General features: G+C 43.7%; 1 protein-coding gene across 3 annotated transcripts; it reads left to right on the top strand.

Annotated features, from left to right (window-relative positions):
* On the top strand, positions 1 to 21,505 carry NOLC1 (nucleolar and coiled-body phosphoprotein 1). 3 transcript variants are annotated; one of them, XM_035138033.2, is made up of 14 exons: positions 1 to 134; positions 1,540 to 1,595; positions 4,005 to 4,129; positions 4,776 to 4,885; positions 7,169 to 7,334; positions 8,647 to 8,756; positions 11,126 to 11,261; positions 12,634 to 12,771; positions 13,779 to 13,868; positions 15,769 to 15,876; positions 16,857 to 17,423; positions 18,518 to 18,627; positions 19,590 to 19,670; positions 19,837 to 21,505. In XM_035138033.2, the coding sequence occupies exons 1-14, from the start codon at positions 24 to 26 to the stop codon at positions 19,993 to 19,995; spliced, it is 2,067 nt and encodes a 688-aa protein (XP_034993924.1). In that variant the 5' UTR covers positions 1 to 23; the 3' UTR covers positions 19,996 to 21,505. The 3 variants fall into 3 exon arrangements, with proteins under 3 accessions (XP_034993924.1, XP_034993925.1, XP_034993923.1); XM_035138034.2 differs by having other exon boundaries at positions 4,779 to 4,885; positions 8,644 to 8,756; XM_035138032.2 differs by having other exon boundaries at positions 8,644 to 8,756; positions 19,837 to 21,504.
* The last annotated feature ends 1,266 nt before the right edge of the window (positions 21,506 to 22,771 follow it).

Raw genomic sequence — 22,771 nt, forward strand, 5'->3', positions numbered from 1 at the left:
CAGCTTCCTTTTCCGGCGGCGACATGGCGAAGGCGCGCGTGGTGCCGAGCGATTTGTTCCCACTGGTCTTCGCCTTCCTGCAAGAAAACCATTTCGAGGGGGCGGCGCGGGCTTTCGGGAAAGCGGCCGGTGTGGTGAGTGAGGGGGGCAACGCGGGGGTGCGGCTCTTGTTGTTGCTGCTGCTTTTCTTTGGGGGGGGGGTGTCGGTGCGTGCGTGTGTCTTTACCCGCGTGGAGGCAACAGGGATGCATGAAATCCCTGGAAGAAGGGTCTCGGGGTCAGGCTTTTCCCCGCCAGCAATGTGGCATGCCCTCCCAACATTTATCCAGTGAAAATAGGGACGTCCCAAGGGGAGGCCTCGCCAGGTGAGGTGGGAGAGGACGACGACTCCATATTTGGAGGTCAGGGTTCAGATCCCGAACTGAAGGGGCTGGTTGGGGGTGTGATGATGGGAGTTGCAAAGGGAAAGCAGTTTGCGGGGGGGGGCTTCTCCCATGGAGAGGCGACGTGCTGCGCTTGTCTCGAGGCAGCAGATGTTTCTCGTCTCTGCGCACGTGGGGGGGGGCGCTAGGCAACTTGTGCATTTCCAAAATGAGGGGAGGAAACGTTGTCACGTGGCTGGGGAATCCAAAGGTGTGTTTGGGTTAAATTAATAGAATTTTAGTTGGCTTGGCAAGTAGAATGTGTGCAATATGGTGTAGAGTCGTTAAAAAAAGCTGTTGCCAAGTACTTGCAGTTCTTTTCTGTATCAATCTTACCTTTATCATTTACCGTACCTGACATTTTCAGAAGGCGAAATTAAAACTGTTTTTTGTTTTCCAAAAGCAGCTATATGCTTGGTAGACTTTCCAAGCTAGATGTTGTCCAGCCACAAAAGCAAAGCAGATTTGAATTCCTCACAACCACAAACATACTTTTAAGGCTCCCTCATTGAATAAATTCACAGAAATTAGGTTTCACCACCTAAAATGACATGCCCTAATGGGGGCGGAATTGATCTGTGGGCTTCTGTGGAAGTTAGTCTTTTTTTATTTATACATTAAATTTCTATACCACCTTTCATCTGAGTACCACAGGAGGGTTTAACAAAGCAATCTTTAAGGCACCGCGTAGATCAGGCACCACCAAACTGCAGCCCTCCAGATGTTTCGGCCTACAACTCCCATGATCCCTAGCTAACAGGACCAGTGGTCGGGGAAGATGGGAATTGTAGTCCAAAACATCTGGAGGGCCGAAGTTTGGGGATGCCTGGCATAGATGGATGAGTGGTAAGTAATTTATAAAGGAGGAAGGAAATGTGCTGATGGACTGAGGCAAAGTGCTTTTACTTTGAGGGGCTGTTGGGTTTGGGGGTGGGGAGAGTGGATTATTGACGATGGGCGAAAGCGCCTGAGGAGCCCATGGTTTGGGCAGCAGGACACAGTACATGGTGCTTGCTTGCAAGGAGGGCAGACTGGTCCCCCCAAAGCATCATAACTTACTGTCAAAAAGGTTTCCCCCCCAATATTTTATCATTTTTTCATTGTGTTTGCATTTCAGACAAAACAAGACCCCAATGCCGCTTCTCTCCTTGATGTCTTCAACTACTGGCTGAAGTAAGTAGTGTGGTTTTTCAGAGAGAATCACTGCCTGTTTGTTCCAAGCAATTTTTCATCGGTTACCTGTTTGTTTGTTTGTGTAAAGCTGTTCATTCTCTCTCTCTCTCTCTCTCTCTCTCTCTCGCTCTCGCTCTCTCTCGCTCTCTCTGGATGCCAAACTAGGAATATGAGTGTGGGTAGTTCTGGTGAATCAGACTCAGGACTTGCCTATAAAAGATGCTTCACAAATTGGAATAACACCAAGTAAATGAGATGGTAATGAAAGAATATGAATTCATTGACCCCATCAGTGCCTCAAAGGAAGTCTTAACATAGGTCTAGCCTACGTTTGATTGGTTTCATCAACATGAGGAGAACCACATGTTCTTCTTTTAAACTGGTTCTGTTGACCTTGACAAATCTAAATCCAACTGCTGAGGGATGAGAACCACCAAAGAAAATCTAGTGTGTACATCACCTCTCAGTATTGGTACAAATATACATGCCCATGCATTCTCTTTATTTGTCCTGGGTTGCTTTGTGAGTAAACCTAGCTGTAAAAGTAAGCTAAGCGTACCAATTCACAAGCATCTGGGGTGGGTGGGTGTGATTTTCACATTGTGCTTGCAGTTTAAGAACGGTTTCGGTTTAAGAACGGACTTCTGGAATGGATTTAGTTCGTAAACCGAGGTACCACTGTAGTTCTGCACATCTTGTTATTGTGTGTGCTCGATGCACATGTTTTCATCACACAGCAGTATAGCAGGGAGTGTTCAGTTTTTATCATTGTTAGCATGAGGACCAGTTTAACATGCAGTTCTTCCTCCCCCCAACCCCCCCCCCAAACATGCAGTTCCAGCATAGTGTAGTGGTTAAGAGCGGTGGACTCGTAATCTGATGAACCAGGTTCGCTTCCCTGCTCCTCCACATGCAGCTGCTGGGTGACCTTGGGCTAGTCATGCTTCTCTGAAGTCTCTCAGCCCCACTCACCTCGCAGAACCTCACAGAGTGTTTGTTGTGGGAGAGGAAGGGAAAGGAGATTGTTAGCTGCTTTGAGACTGCTTAAGGGGAGTGAAAGGAGGGATATTAAGTCCAAACTCCTTCTTCTTCTTCTTCTTCTTCTTCTTCTTCTTCTTCTTCTTCTTCTTCTTCTTCTTCTTCTTCTTCTTCTTCTTCTTCTTCTTCTTCCTGTTTGTGCATACTTGAGAAATCGGGAGTAACCCCCCCCCCCCAATATGGAGTACCACTACTGTATTTGCAAGTGGAGGGAAGTCTGCTCAGAACTAATGCGAAGATACCCCACCCCACAATCCAGGGAGTTCTGTGGTGCTCAGAAGGAGGTAACGGGACCTTCCCGGTTATTCTAGATGTTGAACCAAAGCCAAGAACGAAAGGATTCCACTCTCAGACAAAGTAGGTGCACTGTGATAGCTAACAATGCAGTCATACCCATGTTTACAAGGAAGTAAACCAAATTCAGTTCAATAGATCTTGCTGGATCCTAAAACGACGATAGTTACACCTCTGTTTCCCATCTTCCTTCAGCCAGTCCTGCATTCTTTTTTGGCTGCTGTTTCTTCTTGCCTATCTCCCCCCCCCCCCCAAGATGGAGCTTTTGATTCATTTGTGAAGGAGCTAGGAGAGAGGATTTAAAAACCAGGGTGGATAAAAATCAATGATTTTCAATTGATTTAAATCAAATCCACCCTGTTAAAAACTGAATACCAGTTGTGGGAAACCACAGGAGGGGGCAGGGATCTTGTGCTTGACTCCTGCTTGCAGGTTTTCCCACAGTCACTTGGTTTGCCACTGTCAGAACAGGGTGCTGGACTAGACGGGCCATTGGCCTAAGTAATCCAGCAGCCTCTTCTTGTGTTCTTAGGAACAGAAAACCTAACACTGTTGCCTTTCTACCAGCACCTGGGGTCACGGATGAACCTCACACATAGCTCAGTTACACAGTACAGTGGAACCTTGGTTTATGAACACCTCGGTTTATGAATTTTCGGTTTATGAACGCCGCGGACCCATCTGGAACGGATTAATTCATTTTCCATTACTTTCAATGGGAAAGTTCGCTTCAGTTTATGAATGCTTCAGTTTATGAACAGACTTCTGGAACCAATTACATCCATGCTTCAGTTTATGAACGCTTCAGTTTAAGTACTCTGCGGACCCGTCTGGAACGGATTAATCCACTTTCCATTACTTTCAATGGGAAAGTTCGCTTCAGTTTATGAACACTTCAGTTTAAGTACTCCGCAGACTGTCTGGAACAGATTAATCCACTTTCCATTACTTTTAATGGGAAAGTTCAGTTTATGAACGCTTCAGTTTATGAACGCTTCAGTTTATGAACAGACTTTTGGAACCAATTGTGTTCATAAACCGAGGTACCACTGTAGTGACTGTGATGTTTTCCTTTAGGTCGCCTGAAGCCAAAAAAAGACAAGCTGTTCCCAATGGTCCTCCAGCGAAGAAGGCAAAGAAAGAATCTTCATCCAGTTCTGACAGCTCCAGTGAAGATGAGAAGCCCCCAGCTAAAAAACTAGGTAGATTGTGTTAGTTTGCTCCAGTATACAGATAAGGTGCTTCATACTTGGCTGCTAGTTTTGCTTCAGCAAGGAGTAGCCCAGTTACATCACTTGTGTGTGGAAACGCCTTTCTCCTCCCGTTGTTTCTGTCCACATTTAGATACGGGTCACGGGCTCCTTGAACAATCCAGAGCAAATAAGTTATTCAGTGTCCTTGAGTAAAGGCTCCACTATACCGTAATGTTTATCATAAACATAACTCAGAGCAGTTGGAAGTCCATGGCCAAAGAATATTAGGTAAGGGGGGCTGTAGATTCTTTAAGGAGTCCTGCTCAGCAAGTGGGGGAAAATATGGAAATCACGTAAATCCACTTGAAGGTTTTTTAGGGGAAGAAAACAAAATCCAACCCAAACTGAGGGGTGTGTTTTACACGACTGATATTAAAACCAACACATGCAGATGTTTTGCAAACGTAGCTTTATTTTAGGGTTAAAATATTCTGTTCATAGGGTGGGAAGAAGTTTTTTTTGGGGGGGGGTGCTCTTTGCAATAGCAACTTCTGCTGACTGCTGTCTGCCGTTAAGATAAAGAAGATGGAGCTAGATTCCTTTCTAAATGACTCCGTGTTTTCTTTTTCTCCCCACCCCCCCGCCCCAAATCTAGCAGCCAAGCCTGCTGCTGTAGCCAAAGTGCCAGCAAAGACAGCTGAGAGCAGCAGCGAGGATTCCAGCGACTCTTCCGATTCAGAGCAGGAGAAGAAGTCGTCAGCAAAGGTGAGATTCTTGCCCTTGCTCCTCCTAAGTCCTGAAAAGTCCTAAAGATGCCCTGAAAGCTACAAAACATGGAAACTCATATGGCTCTGTGAGCTGGCCAGCCCTGTTTTTATTATTATTATTATTAGTGTTCTTAATAACAATGACATTCTTGTTTAGGATAGAAAATAATGTGAAGGCAAAAAACAGTTACCCTACCCCTAAGATTTATGCTTGGTCGCTTACAAAGAACTCTCAACCTTCATCCAAAACTTTTAAAACATGGTGACAGATAATTTTGGATATTGGGTAAAGACCAGCACATGCAGTCAGTGGAAATGAGGGTTGTTCTGGAAAGGGTTTGCTTAAAAAATAAAAAGGGTGGTAAGGAATGGGTTTTAAAGGAAGCAAGGGGAACCAACTGAAGTTGTGATGCCCTGTTCTCCTCCAGGGAAGCTTTACAGAGTATTTCCAAAGGTATTCTAGGGAACCCTGTGATTCCTCTGTAAAATCAGTAATGGTGGCAAGCTTCTTTGAAAGGCAGTGAGCAGGGTGGATTTGATTTAAATCATAGTTTTCTACATAAAGACTAATTCTTGCTGGTATAACTTTAATATGCAAGTAGATGAAGATTTTTAGAATAACAACTTTTCATATTAGTTTTTTATCCCCAGTTTAATAGGTTAATCATTCATATTTGGACAACTTTACTGTTGTACTTAGGAAGGAGAAAAATAATCATTACCTTAATAATAACAATTTAAACAGATTTATTCAACTGAAACAATAACATTACAGCATATGTTATTTGTTTCAACAAACATCCATGTTTGTTAACTAATTTGGCTAAACATAAACAATATATATATATATATTAAGAAACTTAGACTGTCAGCCCAGCCTACACATGAAAAACTTAAATACTGTCCACTCCAAACAATCAGAAAAATATTGTTTCTATTCTATTCACTGATTTTCTTGAAACTTAGCACTGAAGGGGTTGTTTCTGTATTCATAGGTTTGTAGAACAATAGGATTAAGGTCTTTTTCTCAACTCTGTTCATATTATAACATTTTTGCTGTGAAGAAGAGGCATGTGGTCTGTTGAGTCAAATTCAGTTTTGAGAACTGCAAAAGTAAACCAAGCATCTGTGATAATATCCTGTAGGCAGAGAAACTGCCCAATAATCTTACAAAAAACCTCTGGAAGAGCATGACATTGTGAATAGATTAATGGAATTTATTTACCCCCAAAATTAAACATATACAACCTTATTCTACATAATTAAAAAACTAATCTTTATATCATGATGGAATAGCCTTTGGATGGTAATATATTTTCCTCAAAAAGCATTTTATTTAAAAAAATCCGATTTAAATCAAAAAAATCGATTTAAATTAAAAAAACTGATTTTTTATTTTTTTAAAAAAACATTAATTTTTATCCACCCTGGCAGTGAGGCCACCATTGTTCATATTAACCTGCAATGCATAGGGGCAGAAATACAAGCTGTATATTCTAAACTGCCCTCTTGGTTCATATGGAACAGTGATGGGGTCCAGTAGTGGCCAGCGCCCTATGTAAAATGAGCATGCACACTAGAACATTTCCTGGAATCCTCTGCTATGGGTCTCCTGGTTGTTCCAAGTGTCTAGGAGTCATTTGTTGGGTAGGGTATGGATTTATTGAAGCTATAATTCTGAAAGTGCTGGTTTTGAATATACTCTGTACACAGCTTGAGGGTGGAATGTCTTTAAAATATGAACATGGAATAATAGAGTTGTTAAATCGGGGTTTCCCAAAGTTGGGCCTCCAGCAGTTTTTGGACTACAATTCCCATCATCCATGACGACTGTTCCCACCAGCTAGGGATGATGGGAGTTGTAGTCCAGAAACAGCTGGAGACCCAGCTTCGGGAAACTATTAAATGGTGACCATGGGCTCTTATGAAAGCGTACTGGACCCCATCCTCCAGGCTTCTGACATGTATTTGTAACTTATTCATGAAGTTGCCAGCAAATGTACCATAGTGAGAGCAGAGAAGGGTGGAGCGCTCCTCTGCTATGACACTGGACTGGTAACATTCACATGCTTTGCTTCCCTGGGACAACATAGAATAGGTTGATGTCGTGTGAGAAGCAGAATAATAATAATAATGGGCATTTGAGCATTTAGGCCAAGCAAGGCCAGGATATGCTGTTAAGGCCAACTTTTGCTGAAGACAGGGTTATAGTCAACTAAATATTATATAAAATATTACAAAAGTAATGTGGCTTGTGGTGTTTACTGACTACTCTTGTTAGAAGGGAACAGGTCTCCCAGTTAAGAAGGCTATCGTGAAAACAAATCCGCAGAAGAAACCCAGCAGTTCTAGTTCAGATTCAAGTAGCTCGGAAGATGAAGCTCCAAAGAAGCAGCAGCCAAAGCCAGAGGGAGGCAAAAAGGGAGCAAAGCCAGCTTCTAAACCAGGTAACTTGCCTGCGTTAGTGCAGAAAACCAAAATGCGGCTAACAATATCTCACAAGGGGAGCTCTGGAAGGATTTTGTGGCTCTTGAGTTCATTGAATACGTGTAAAACCAGAGTTTTGTTCTGTAGACGCAGCTGACTTCTGTTGCTTCTAGTTTGGATTGTTTCACAGATGATAGACACATAGGGCTGCCTTTGAAATGGTCTAGAAGTTCCGCCTGGTCCAAGGTAGAGCTGCAAGATTAAATGGGAGGGTGAATCAAATCATGCTATGCCAGGATCATACCAACTCAGCTGCCCCGGCTCCCATTGTGTTTCTTGGCCCAATCCAAAGTGCTAGTTTTGACCTTTAGAGCCCTTAATGGCTTGGAATCAGAATACCTGAAATACCACGTTCTCTAGGTCACACATACTTGTCGAAACTGTGAGATCTTCACAGGCCCTACCACAGGTGCCTCAGGCAGGTGATGGGTGAATATTGAGAACAGTGCCTGCTTAAGTGGTGGCACCATAGTTGCTGAATGCCTTGCCCATGGAGGCTTGTCTGGTGGTAACTTGGTGGTAATTTTTGCATCAGGCGAAAACTTAACTCTTTTTGTTCTCCCGGGCTTTTTAAAAAATCTGATTTTAACAAAGAGCTTGTGTTCTGAACCACGGCTTATGTGCTGCGTATTTTTGAGACTGGCTTTTATTTTCTCTGCTGGAAATGTTTCTGCTGCACCTGTTCTAGGTTACTGTGTTGTCGTAGAAAAGTAAAAGTTATAAAAGTTTTTTTTTTTTAAAAAAAAGGCCATTCACTGAAAACGGGGATAAAACCTGGACAATATGAATTTCCTTTTCTAGACCTCAGGCCTGAAACAATGCTGAAGACCCTCCCTCCTTTATGATAGCTCAGTTGCTAGAGAATGAGACTCTTAATCTTAGGGTTGTGGGTTTGAGCAAAAGATTGCTGCATTCCAAGGGGTTTGACTAGATGATTGCTGTGGTGCCTTCCAAGTCTCTGATTCTATGAATATATAATTTTTAATGTGCTCAGAAAAGCTGTGGGGTTTTTTGACTGCACAATACCAACTCGTTAAGCCAAGTACAAATAAATATGAATCCTGTTTTAAAGTAAACTAGACCTTACTGAAAGCAATAGAAATAGTATTCACTACTTTTGGATCATTAACGTATCATACCGTACAGCCCAGCAAATTGAACTTGGAAAAGGGGCAGTAAAAAATATTGTAGCACTATGCATATGCAATAGCTGGATTCGAGCTTTCTAATTGCCTCTGTGCATCAAATATTATTTGCTTTTACAACCAGCAGCAAAAGTCACCAAGGGGGCGCCCAAAATTACCAATGGCAAAGCAGAAAGTAGCAGTGACAGTAGCAGCAGCAGTGAGGATTCTGATGCAGAAAAGGGTCCACCTGCAAAGGTAAGCAATAGATCTTTGTGTGGTGGCTAGAATTTCTAACGCTTGTCTTTCCTGTATTTATTTCTTGTTTGGAGGGAACTCAGTTACACTAGAGCATGGGAACTAGGCAGGCATACTTGGTGTGGAGCCTTCGTATTAGTACTGCGGCCTATTTAGACTTGCAGCACTCGAGATTTTATATGCTCATTTTCACGATCCTCTTCTCAAGTCTGTCTTAGACTTGTGGCGCACATGTCTGCTCCAAAATTCAATTTAGAAACTCCTCTGAGTTCAGACAGGCTTACTCTCAGATTAAGGGTGCAAAGGATTGCAGACATAATCTTCTAGCTATTCCCTGTGAACATGGAGAAAATAAAAAAATCTCTTGACTTTTATATTTTCTCCTTATGAGATTATGCACCCCAGAATTTCTCAGCTGATACTGTGCCTCTACTACTCCAAAAATGAGACACTGTCTTATATTTTATTTTTCCTCAAAAAAAAAACCCCACTATGGCTTATTTTCAAGGGATGTCTTATTTTTTCCTCCTCCTCCTGCCGCGGCCGGCATTGCTACTGTGCCTATCACTATGTCTTATTTTCGGGGTATGGCTTATATTCCTTGAATGCTTAAAAATCCTGCTATGGCTTATTTTATGGCTACGTCTTATTTTCGTAGAAACAGGGTATATTTGTATTGTGACTCCCCCCAAAATATTTTTTGAATACATTTTATTAGGATTAATAAAAAGAAATGTCTCTCTTTCTATATCCTAATTCCTGTAGATAGGAGTGTTGCAGTAGACCACATCATTGATTTTCAAAAATTGATTTTGATGAAGTTCCTCACAGAAGGGCTTTTAAGAGAACCTAGTTGTTATGTGGCAAAAAGATAGATCCTTTTTATAGGTAACTGTTTAAAAATAGGAAACAAGAAGTAGGAATAATTGATTGACCATTCTAGGGAAGTGATTGGAAGAGCCCCCTGCCCCGCCCCGGTTTTCTCTATTTAAATTGGTGCTATTTAGCAAACCATGTGGACAGCAAGGTAGCAAGTTTTCAGATTACACCAAATTATTACATTTTTGTATACGCTGGAAGCTACCCAGAGTGGCTGGGGCAACCCATTCAGATGGGCAGGGTAGAAATAATAAAATAACTGTTGCTGCTGCTGTGGTTATTGCGGAAGGAATCTCAACCAGAGTTTGATGAACTCCAAAAGCATAAAAACTTGAAAACAGGATGACAGTTGAGAGAATGCAAAGTTAAGTACCCTGGGACAAAAATAACTAACTTCTGATACTGATTGATTAGCTGCGTCCATCCAGGGAAGTTCTCATGCTCTAATGGCAAGTTAGATAAAGAGTAATGAATAAGTTCACTGGGAGAGGTGAGAGTTTCAGTATTCCATTGGCAGCAGAAAGGGCAAATTCCATGCTGGGAAATGGATTGGAAATAACAGGGCAAGCTTCCTAAATCAATATAGAAATCAGATACAGTCAGATTTAGATTACTACTGACGTGTTTTTTTTAAAAAAAAGTTACGGATATAAAGGGCAGCCAGTGGTTCAGTTCTATGTGTTTTCACTAGGAATGACCTGCTGAGATCAGTGAGGCTTCCCTTCCAAGTAACTGGAGGACAGCAACATCAAACTTTGTATTTGTAGCGCTTATTCCTTTTTGCATGAGAACTAAGGCTGCAGCTCTAAGCACAGTCTCGCTAAAATAAAAATGATTTCTCCGCATGGTGGGAAAGGAAGAGTTTCACAGGGTGATCTCATCATCTGCAACATGGAAAATGGTCTATAACACACATTTATGCATTAATATAGTTCAGGAAGTATTTCTGGTGTGATTCAGTAATGCTAGCCTGGTTTAAACAGTAAGCAGGTGATGCTGTTAAGGAGAACATCCGTGTATAAGCAGCTGGAGTGCTTCAAAACTTATGGCAGCTTAAAAGTATTAGCAGTAAGATAATGCCACATTATTCTGCCTCTTGCATTGCTGCGTCATTTTACCTTGTTTACGAAAAAAGAGAGAAAAGGAATGAGCTGTTTTTTCATTTTTCATCCTTTTTTGACTCCTGGTATGTAGTCCGGTCCTCCTAGACAGCTACTTTATTCATCTGACAAACTGGACTCTAGCCCCACCAAAACTTACGAAACAATACATTTGTTGGTCTTTAAAGAATCCCTATGACTTCTTCCTGCAAGAGTCTTTAACTATCCCCCTGGAATAAATTCTCTTTTAATAGACTTTCATGTCCCCTGCTTGTATTTGCGTTGTGTGCCTGGTAGGGTAGCAAATGAGTACCTTTGGATGGTAATTGCTCTTAAAACTTCACCCTTAATGAATGGGCAATGGTGGGTCATCTTCTCCCCTGTAATAAGAGTGAGCCAAAGAAAACTGCGCAGCCCAAACCTGAAGGTGCTCGTCTACCCACAAAGAAGCAAAGCAGCAGCAGCAGCAGCGATGATTCATCTGACAGTTCAGCAAGTGGAAAGCAAGTGGCAAAGCCCAAGGCAGGTGAGTTGCTGGCAGATGCTTAAAATCCTTCCTGAAGCTCCAGTTGATTCCAGAGCAGCGCTACAAGATTATTAAATGGGACGGGGCAATTTGACCAGGTTATTAATGCCAATGCTGAATAACATACCCACCAGAGAGAGAGCACCCTGGTTACAGAATACCTTTTCCAGGGAAGTTTACCCTCCTTGTTTTCTTTTGAAGACCTTTCTAAATGGTTTTTGTAATTTTAAATCATGTGTTTTAACCCAGGGCGTTTTGTGAGTGCTGTGTCGTTGTTTGGTGTTTTGACTTAATGGCTTTATATCTCATTTCGTATTTTAATTCTTTTTTGGGGGAATAAATTTTACTAGGATTTCTAAAGAGCAATACAAAGATTAATATCAAATATCCCCCTTTTTTGCGGCCAACGCTAAAACATTGATCTAAATACAATAAGAACATAGGAAAAAGAGTGAAACAGAAAAGCAGGAAAAATTATTATTGTCCATGCAGCGTCGGTCAACCATTCCTACTGTGTATTTTCTTTTAGCAGATCAAGATGATCAGGTGACAGCAAAGCCTGCAAGGTTTTTAGCGGGGGCAATTAGAATAAGATCTATTATTTGAATATTGATGTAAACCCCCCCAAATTTATTTTCTATACTGTAGTTAAGTTTTTACCTCTATCTTCAGTATATTTTATTTTTTTGCTATGGCTAGTGGCTAATGCAAATAAAGATTCTTCTCTAGAAAGAGAAATAAAGAAGTAATAGACAAGAGATTTAAAAAGAGAAAGAAGAATAAAGTTCTGAAATTAATTCTTTTTTGTGCTTGTCTATTGTAAGGTGCCCAGTCTGTGCCTGTCCTGTGGCCCCTTCCTCGAATCCTGTGTTATATGTAACATGTAACATATGGGGTTTACTAGCCTGGAGATGGGGTGAATTATAGCTCCAGCTCTCTTTCCTTCCCCAGAGTTTGCCTGAAGCCTGGGCTTCCTTTTGGACCTGTGCATGCTTTACACAAACCACAACTGTCCCCTGCCTACTGTCTCTTAAAGCTTGAGTAGAACATAGGCTGGCTTTCCCACCCTTTATGCTGCATTTCAGAGACATAGCACAAGGTTAGAGACAAGACCCTGCCACTTGGGGAGATGGTGGTCCGAGAGAACCACCAGCAACGTGTGCCATAAATGGTTGACTTCTTGCAGTATCACTTTGAGAAGCATATGCTGCACAGATCCTCTTGGCTAGATGATTTAAGACACACACACACACACACACACACACACACACACACACACACACTCTGTAATGTGACTAGCTTCATATTTGTCTCTCGTGTTTTGGTTGTTGGCAGACCCCATCCCACCAGATTCTCTTTTGTCCCTTTGCAGGCCAGTACAGCGCTGTGCCACCTCCTTCGTCCATAGAGTCGAAGAAGGGCAAAGCACAATCTCTAGCTGTAAAGACTCCTAAGATAAAGGCGGAAAACCATGATGAAAAGAAGCAGGTGCCCAAGAAGAAAACAGCACGTATGTATTTGTGGAGAGGAATTGAACATTAAGGTGACAGTGTCCATATTTGATGGAGGGGACTCGGGAGACAGTCCTTGTTTTGTTGCATTTTGGGCAGGGGGTTGATGCACATGTATAAAATATGCTCTCTGTTGGATACTGCCTAACGACTTGCTAAAACGTCTAGAAAACTAAGGAAGCTTCCAAGGTTGGCCTTGGTTCTGTATATTCCAGAATTCCTGGCTTCTCTGGCTGGCAAAAGGCTTTGTACCAACAAAGAGATAGGCCTCTTACCAGTTGAATAAAGCCTTTCTGTCATGAAACATGTAAGATTACAAGTCCCCACAATCACTGGCTGAACGCATGTTAACAAACACCTTTTGCGCCTCAGTTTAAAGTGTTTGCATATCAGACTTTGATTGCAAAAGGCTAGGAGCCTTTTTAGGTAGCCTGAGATCAGGATGCTTGTAAGCACCCCAACTCCAGAAACCTTCGTAGTTAAAGGGAGCATATCAGGACTGTTCTGATTTGGGCTGGGCTGGCTGCTTTTAAAAAGTCTTGTTGTACATACCGTATTTTTCTGTGTATAAGACGATGTGTTTTTTACTATAAAAAATAGTTAAATATAGGGTGTCCTATACATGGATAGTGTATAGGGTGGCAGTGCAATTGATGCCAGCCACGAGCAGAAGATTGTAAGTGGTGATTGGGCAGGTGATTGGTGGCTGCGTCAAGGCCTGCTAGCAATTGGCTGCAGCAAGTGGGCGGGCGATTGGCGCCTGCTGGTGTCAAGTGGGCAGCTGATCGGTGGCTTTTGCGAGGCATGAGATTGGCAATGGCGGTCAGGCGAGTGAGCAATTGGTGGCAACCCCCCCCCAAAAAAAATCTCAACTCTGGGCAATCCTTCCCCTCCAAAAGCTGAACAACTGTGTGTAAACCTCTCCAAAAAAAAACCTCTGGGTATGAGCTGTTTGTTAGATTGGAATTGTTTGGGTTCAGTGAAAGCAGCCTGTTTTTCTTTGTAGCTAAAGGACCTGTGGCTAAGCCATCGCCTACCCCCAAATCTGCTGCTGTTTCCACCCAAAAAGAAGAGACTAGTTCAGACAGTGACTCAGGTGAGTACCACAAACAAACAAGTTCTCTGGATTCTTTATCACTGTGTCTTTTACTGAGAAAACGTTTGGATTTCCATATTATGGAGGCAGTGAGCGAGACAGAAGTACCCTCTGTTTGAGGCTACCTGTTGGTTGCTTTTGATGTATACAACTGGTGCAGAGTTACTTTGCACAGGGGATATCTCACACATGGGCAAATGCAGCCACTTGATGAAGAACTGTGCTTGGGAGTGGATTGGGGGATTCTCTTGGACGTTTTATGTCCAGAGGCTTGAGGCAAAATAGCAGAATGAACGGGCCTTCTCTGCAGTAACTCCCCGTATGTGGAATGCCCTCCCCAGGGAGGTTCGCCTGGCGTCTTCATTATATATATTTTAGGTGCCAGGCAAATGCGTTCCTCTTCAACCATGCCTTTAGTTAATATTTTATAGCCTTTAAAATGTATCTGTCGGAAGACAGGGGCTATTTGGTTTTACCTATTTACTTATTTTTAACCCTGTATTTTATTCTGTGAACCACCCTGAGATCTTACGATGAAGGGTGGTGTATAAATCTTAATACATAAATACAGTTGTACCTTGGATCTCAAATGCCTTGGCTCCTGAACAAATGGGCTCCTGAATGACCGAAACCTGGAAGTGAACCTGTTTTTGAACGATTTTCGGAAGCCAAACATCCGGGGCGGCTTCCGATTGACTGCAGGACGCTCCTTCAGCCAATTGGAAGCTGCGCCTTGGATTTCAAGAACCAAGGTACGAATGTAAATAAAATACCTGGCAATAATGATGCTGATTTATTACTTATACCCCATCCATCTGACTGGGTTACCCCAGCTACTTGGGGCAGCTTCCAACAGAATATTAAAACAACCCATAATGAAACATCAGACATTAAAAACAATCATGCCCCATAAGTCTTACAAGCTGCTCTTGTATATTCCTGAGGCTGGACTGTTGGTGGAAAGTGCTACCTTACAGTTCCATCACCAGAGTTCACCTTTGTATACTCTTGCGCATGTCATGGGGCAACAGAGAGCGGTATCGTATGCCTCCCTGTTAGAGGCTCTATATACTGCTGGTAGGATGCAGGTGGCGCTGTGGTCTAAACCACTGAGCCTCTTGTGCTTGCCAATCAGAAGGTCAGCAGTTCGAATCCGTGCAATGGGGTGAACTCCCGTTGCTCTGTCCCAGCTCCTCCCAACCTAGCAGTTCAAAAGCACACCAGTGCAAGTAGATAAATAGGTACCACTGCGGTGGGAAGGTAAACGGCGTTTCCATGCGCTCTGGTTTCTGTTACAGTGTTCCCTTGCACCAGAAGCTGTTAAGTCATGCTGGCCACGTGACCCAGAAAGCTGCCTGTGAACAAATGCTGGCTCTCTTGGCCTGAAAGCGAGATGAGCGCCGCAATCCCATAGTCAACCTTTGACTGGACTTGACTGTCCAGGGGTCCTGGCGGAGTAGGATAGGTTGCTTGTTTAGCCTCCATTGATTCAGTGGGTGTTTTTTGACTTGTATCACTCCTGAGGTCAGCGTAATAATTTATCAACGTTGGGCTGTAAGGGAGCAGAGGGTTTGGTGTATGTCCACTCCTTGTCTATCATACTCTAGCCTCTATCCAGTGTTGGACTTCCTGCTGGACATTGTTACATCAGCATATCTGTGATGTTGCACCGCTTGATCTCCACTGACAGAGGCCTATCTCGAGAGATGTTGGCACAACAGGGCTTCTGCAACGCCTTGAAAACCCCACCTGGCATATCTTGAGCACAGGACTGTAAAGCTATCATTAGCACTTCTGTTTGCTTTCGTTTAAAGCACACACCTCGCTTGGAATCTCTGCGGTGCGAGGTTAAAATATGCTGGGACTTAAAACAACTGTCTTGTTTGGATTTTGTGCATAGATAGTAGCTCTGAAGAAGACAAGAAGCTTCCTGCCAAATCACCTGCAACAAAGGTTTCTGCTAAACCCGCTCCGTCAAAGGCAGCGACCAGCTCTTCTGAAAGCTCAGGTACCTGGGGTTACAAGCATACAAGCTCCATGTTGATCATTACTGTTCCCATATTACGAAAACTTCCAAGATCTGGCCACAGTTACACAGATCCCTGGATGTGTTCCTCGCCATATCTAAAACAAGTAAAAGCCACAATGCTGCAAGTACTTTGCTTGATTTTCTTCTACCACTCCTTGTGCCCTTTGGGCTTTAAGTGTGGCCCTGCCGATGAGCTTTGGGATATAAATCGGGGTTCGATCCATGCCACCGTCCAAGGGCTGCATGTGACCCTTGAGGCCTTTTTGGGCGTCCCTCAGCAACATTTTATGTCCCCACTTCCCCAGCCCTCACACTGCCTCCCCAAATCCCAAATTTTGGGCTTGTCCCCACCCCATGCGGCAAGGCAGTGTGTGACCTGCGGGTTCTGTTGCAGCTCACAAGAGACTGCCCTGATGTAGAAGGTCTATAGAAACCATAACCTTCCACAGTTTAAGTAGCCATTGTTTTTTTAATAAGGACTTATGAACCAATCACTTAACCGAGCCTATTCCCTATGTTTATTTATGCTCCAGTTAGCCACAGAAGAGGTGCCGGTCTGTTTAAAAACCATCAAGTATCCTTGCTTCGTTGAAGTTGTCTCACTGTTGGCACGTGGTGAGACATACACAAACCTCATGGGCACTGATCAATGAGTAAACAATCCGATCGCTGCACGTGAAATATGTACACATATATATCTCATGTGCCAATCTGTCTGATAATTAGTAAGGGCAGGGACCCTATAATTAATCTCACACCCTCATAAGTCAGCTTTCCTGACCAAATCCTTTCCCCTCCTACTCTTCCTTGAATAGTGAAAACACTAGTATTTGGATTTGTCCTGTGGACGTACAGCTCGCCCCACCTGAAACTGAACTGTGAAAATAGTGTGTGCAGAAGCCTGCCCTGCTTTTGTCGTTGAAATTTCTCCTTTTAAAATTTGCAATGCCCTTTCCTAGATTCTGACAGCTCTGAGGATGAAACTCCTGCCATTAAACCGGCTGCAAAGGCGGCAAAGAAGATTCCTGTGATGGTTGGAAAGAAGGCGGATGCTGGCTCTGGGGATAAGAGAGTCGCTCCCCCCAAAACTGGTGCAAAGAGCCCCAAGTCAGGATCCAAACCTAGCCTCCCTGCCTCCCAAGCAAGCAGTTCCTCAGACTCCAGCAGCAGCTCAAGTAGTGAAGAGGAGCAGAGCAAGCCTGCCCAGAAGTTGACTAAGAAGCCGCAGGCCAAGCTCGTTGGTAAGTCGGCTTCCAAATCGGCCGGCAGCAAGAACACGGTGGGTTCAAAGCAAGCAGAGCCCGACAGCAGCAGCTCTTCCGACAGCTCCAGCGACGACGAGCCCAAAGTGGCAAAGAATAAAGCAGAGAAAAACAGCAAGCCATCGAAGAAAAAGGCATCGAAAGCTTCATCCGCGCCTGCAGGCAAAACGCCATCTTCCAAGACGCTCACATCTGAAGCGGCTAGCGATGGGGAGAGCAGCAGTTCTGATGATGAAGATGACGGTGATGGGGCTGTAAATGGAGGTACGTCACTGCTAGCCAGGAAGGAAGTAGGGAATGCTGAATATGAAAGAAAGTTAATACTGCATGCAGGGTGGATTTGATTTAAATCGCTAGTCAGTAAGGCTTGATTTAAATCTTTTCTCCTTTTTTTGCTGGAAGACTCATTCTTGCTGTGCTGGCATAATCTTAATATTTACAACCAAAGGAAGGTTTCATTTTTGGAATAATAAATTTTCAGCATAGGTTTTACACTTCCATCAAAAATTACTGATTTGATTATACTATTAGAAATAGATAATTATGGAATTATTGTGAGGTTTAATAAGTTATGTTTGGACCACTTTTCTGCTGTATTTTATTGGAAGTGAAAAAATTTTTAAAAAACAACTTAAGCCTGTGTTTTAGCACGCGTGAAAAACTTAAAACAAATCCTTATTTCCTGATTAGACTATAATGTAACTTAAACAGGAAACTGTCGAGAAAGATTTTTCCTCCAAAAGCATTTTTTATTTTTAACCACCTTGACTGCATGCATTAATGCTGCATGTGCAATCTTTCCCCAGTAACTGTAGTGCATCTTATGTTCATTGGATAAATAGAATATGGGTCATTAAACTAGCACTGGATGTAGGTCGCAACAAAACATTTCTTAATTTTACTCCCACCCCACCCGACTGCTTATTCTATGGGCTGTTCTCTTATATTGAGTAAGATATGATTGTGTTAGGGACGCGGGTGGCACTGTGGTCTAAACCACAGAGCCTAGGGCTTGCCGATCGGAATGTCGGCGGTTCAAATCCCCGCGACGGGATGAGCTCCTGTTGTTCAGTACCAGCTCCTGCCCACCTAGCAGTTTGAAAGCATGTCAGAGTGCAAGTAGATAAATAGGGACCGCTCCGGCGGGAAGGTAAACGGCGTTTCCGTGCGCTGCTCTGGTTTGCCAGAAGCGGCTTTGTCATGCTGGCCACATGACCCGGAACCTGTCTGTGGACAAACGCCGGCTCCCTCAGCCTATAGAGCGAGATGAGCATGCAACTCCAGAGTCGTCCGCAACTGGACCTAATGGTCAGGAGTACCTTTACCTTTACCTTTATGATTGTGTTGAAACATGGCAGGCCAATCCAAGAAGAAACGAAAAAGGGAGGACAGCCAGGGGCTGGAGACACCAAATGCTGAGAAGAACAAGAAACCCAAAACGCCACATACGTTCCCCAAGATGAAGCGGGTAAGAATCATGGAGATGTGGAGTCGGGAGGGAGGGACCCCAAGGGTCATTTAGTCTAACCCCCTGCAATGCAGGAATCTCAGCTAAAGCATTCCTAGCAGATGGCAATCCAACCTTTGCTTATCCTCGAAGGAAGGAGAGGCCTACAACCTTTACAGCTCTTACTGTCAGAAAGTTCTTCCTGGTGTTTAGTTGCAATCTCCTTTCTTGTAACTCGAAGCCATTGGTTCGAGTCCTGCCCTCCAGAGGAGGAGAAAACGAGTTTGTTCCCTCCTCCATGTGGCAACCCTTGAGATAATTTGAAGATGGCCACCATATCTCTTCTCAGTCTCCTGAGGAGGACTGAGAGGATCTCAGAAGAAGGGGTGGAATTGCCTTCTTGACAAGAGCTGCGAAAAGCTTTCATCTCTGTTGGTTGTCTCCTTTTACCCTGAGAAACCCTGTTGAGTTGCTATATATTTGCCAGGAGCAGCCTGGCATCTGTGGTTCTAGTCCAGGGGTTGGAAAAGTTTTTGTGGCTTGGGCCGGTTCATGGTCCCGCAGACACCGTGGTGAGCCGGGACAGAGTGCGCATGCACGCGCAAATGCTATTTCCAGCACGGAAGAAGTGTGCGCAACTTCCCACACTTCCTGCAGCCAATGGGAAGCTGGCCAGCGTCACGGAAGGCGGTCCCTGCTCTGCGCACCGGTTTAGCGCGGTGCACGGGAGCAGACAAAGTGGGCGGTGGGGGTCCATGGGCCAGTTAAACAACCCCCATGGGCCGCTTGTTGCCGGAAATTAGGTTGCCGACCCCTGATCTAGTCCCTGGGGCATCATGAAGCATTTCTGCCCCAGGAAGATTCTTAACTTTACTGTTTGGGAGCATACAGCCATAAATCCAATGTAGTTTGGGGCTCATTGCTTTAAATTAGCACAATGGCTACTGCAGGAAAATACCAAAATACCAATTTTCTTTCAACAGCAGTCCAGTCCTTTCCGCAGAGTAAAAGCAGAAGAGATTGAGGTGGATGCACGAGTAGCAAACAATTCATTTGATGCCAAGGTAAGAGGAAGATAAGAGTTGCATTCCTCCAGACTGTAGTTTGTGCAAAACTGTGGAATTTTTGCAGACTGTCTAGGACCTGCTTGCTTTAGGGAGCATCACCTCTTCAGTAACTACTCTTTGTTCCTTTGCTGACTGCTGGTCACTGACTCGCTATCTCTTCCAGAGAGGAGCTGCAGGTGACTGGGGTGAAAAGGCTAACGAAGTCCTGAAATTTACGAAAGGGAAATCCTTCCGACACGAGAAGACAAAGAAGAAAAGGGGAAGTTACTGTGGCGGTGCGATCTCCACGCAGATAAACTCCATCAAATTTGAAAGCGACTAAACTTCAGTTGCCTCTGCAGAATCCAAGGCCTGAGCATGTGAAAAGATGCGAAGTGTAGTGGGATATCTCTTCCACAAAGCATCAACTCCTCTATTGGTAACATGGGAAGATGGTTGCTCTTTTACGTAATGACAAAACCTAGCCGTGTCTGTGACTGTCTTTTGAGAACTTCCCAGACTTTCTTAATTAAGTACAAATTCATTTTTAGATGACAGAAGTCCAGTTCTCGCATACCTCATGAAGCAATATGTTGTTGTTGTTTTTGCTAAACACCTTTTTTTAATCTTCCAACAAATCTAACATTAAGGTTGCATTGAAAGTGACATCCAGCTCTGTTGCTCCGGGAATCTGGTCTTACCTGCTGTCAAAAGGGTGACCCCACCTTCACAATCTCGCCTATCATTTTTCCTCCTCTTCATTTGGGGCATTCATAAAACATTTCCATAATCTCTAAGAGTTGGGCAACTTGGTTAAATCCAGGCAAATCTCCCTTTTCCTATAAACAGATTGGCTATAACTACTTGAAAATCACTGAGTTAATTGTTTGGGCTATCATTTTTGTAGATGAGGAGGCAAAAATGTCTGCCTGTTTCCTTTCGGTTTCTCCAAAATCCAGGAAAATACCCAAGGGTTGAAATAGCTCCAGAGTGCAGCGCCACTCATTGTTATCTATGTTTTGGCAGTCACGCAATACCTTCGAAGGGAAGTGAGAGTTCTTGCATGGTGGCTCTGCCAACTAATATGTCACTCGCAATGGACGTTCTTATTTGGATAGTGTGCAGTTGGGCCCATTGAAACCTTTGTCCATCTGCTTTGTTTTGCTTTTGGGGAATGTGGTGACTTTTCATTTCCCAGCGAGGCCAGGTCCAGTTAAGGCTCTTCCATGAGAAGCTTGCAACCCCAGGCATGTTAATCTGTGCTGATGTGCTTCAATGTGGCCAGAGAAGCCACAACGCCTCTTTAGGGTGGAGCCTAGAAGCCTGACCTAGAACCCAGCTGCTAAAAGAAACCATTCAAGAAGTACCATCTGATAAGAGAAAGATGGGAGAAGTGATTGTTGGGAGTTCTTACCCCACCCCGCCCCCAAAGAGAAAACCTTCAATGATGTGTTTCCTCCACTTTGAGCATAAAAATAATAAAACCCAGCAGATTAACTGCGTGGGAAGCTGGCTTGAGAGAGAGAGCGTTTTAGATGTTTCCCTGTTGCGGATATCGCTGTACATCAGAATCCGTCCACAGTAAATGCTATGCCAGCAATGTCTGCGGGTTAAAAACAAAACAGCCAAGGTTATAATGTGTCTTAATGCCCCAAAGGGCTACTCTTTTCACAGCCTTGGCCCTTGCCTTTTGATGTGTTCAGATTCCATTGGCATGGAACAAGAAACTGGCAAGACTCAACTCCTTAATGGTGTTGGGACGGTTGGGTATTTTATTTGAATAGACAAACATTTAGTATAATAAAAATGTTTTTAAAATGTCGATAAGGCTTGTTGTTGTTGTTTAATCCAGACCTAAGGGTGTTTGAATTGAGGTGGACAGAAATTGCTTTATTAAGTCCCTAATGCATGGGCATTTAACTATTAAATTGTCCAATTGTCTAATTGGCAATTATCAATAACACAGCTTTGTGAGACAGAAAGATAGCAGAGAAATCTATCTGCCTACGAACAACTTTAGCTGTGTTGCAGACACTTGCAAAAAATACTCGCCCAGTACGCTCCGTCACAAATGTCCAGCCTCGTTTCTAAAACGTCCAGAAACTTTTCCTTCTGAGTTCAGATAACAGTCCGTAGCAGCAGAAGCTTTATCCGACTCTCCGTGCCTTTCCGTGCCTGTGAAATAACTCGGGTCCACTCCCTTGTTCATTAAAACAAAGAGATTTATTGCTTAGGGCAGCTCACAGCCAGGAGAGTTCAACTCCATCCTCGGCTGGAACTGCGACACGAACAGACAGAATAAAAACATACAGAGTCTCATATAACAGAAAGTTACAACAGTACACACAGGTACTTCCTGTTTACTTCCTGTTTACATGAGAACAGGCCCCCGTGATCCAGGACGACTGCTGAGCTGCCGGTATTAACCCTCTCAGCTCACATTAACAAGGCAGCTTTTCAGCCCGTTGGGATTGGTAGAGCTGTGCTCATTCCATATATACAAAGAGTTGTTCGATGGGGGGTGGGCAAGGTAGGGTGAGGGGACCTGATTTGTCAAGAGGCAGTTGTTCTGGGTGAGTAAATGCTTCTGCCTATGGTCCTGGATCTGTCAAGGTGGCAGCTAGCACACAGCCTTATATCCGGCTCTGACTGATTTAGGAACTCCACGCTGTGCTGGGAAAGGAAGTATATTTTACCTCTCTCAGGTGCACCATTGTCACTTCTGGATTTGATGAAAAGGGGTGTTTGTCTAGCAGGGGTAAGAGGTCTTTCCTGCCCAGGAGAGCACGCAGCTTCTGCGTTTTGTGCCAGCTCCCACCTAGGCAGCCAGGAGCAGAGCAAGATCTGGAACAATCCTCAGAGAGCCTTAAAAGCCACCATGATCTTTAAGGTAGAGGGTGAGGCATAGGGGACCAGAAGATCTTCTCCATCTACCCTGCTGTGCCTTTTCCCACCACTGGCACCATGCTGCAGTTAGGTTTTTAAAAGCTCCTGGAGCCAGTAAAATTAGTGTATTTTAATATTTCTGTTGGAAGCCGCCCAGAGTGGCTGGGGAAACCCAGCCAGATGGGCGGGATATAAATAATAAATTATCATTATCATTATTATTCTCCAACCAG

This window comes from Zootoca vivipara, chromosome 5 (genome assembly GCF_963506605.1).
Source record: "Zootoca vivipara chromosome 5, rZooViv1.1, whole genome shotgun sequence".
Lineage (NCBI taxonomy): Eukaryota > Metazoa > Chordata > Lepidosauria > Squamata > Lacertidae > Zootoca > Zootoca vivipara.

What these genes read in the sequence shown, in the direction of transcription:
- NOLC1 (XM_035138032.2), top strand. Translation starts at nt 24, where the DNA reads ATGGCGAAGGCGCGCGTGGTGCCGAGCGATTTGTTCCCACTGGTCTTC. An exon ending in TCGGGAAAGCGGCCGGTGTG is followed by an intron (nt 135 to 1,539) that starts GTGAGTGAGGGG and finishes TTTGCATTTCAG; the next exon opens with ACAAAACAAGACCCCAATGC. An exon ending in TGATGGGGCTGTAAATGGAG is followed by an intron (nt 17,424 to 18,517) that starts GTACGTCACTGC and finishes GAAACATGGCAG; the next exon opens with GCCAATCCAAGAAGAAACGA.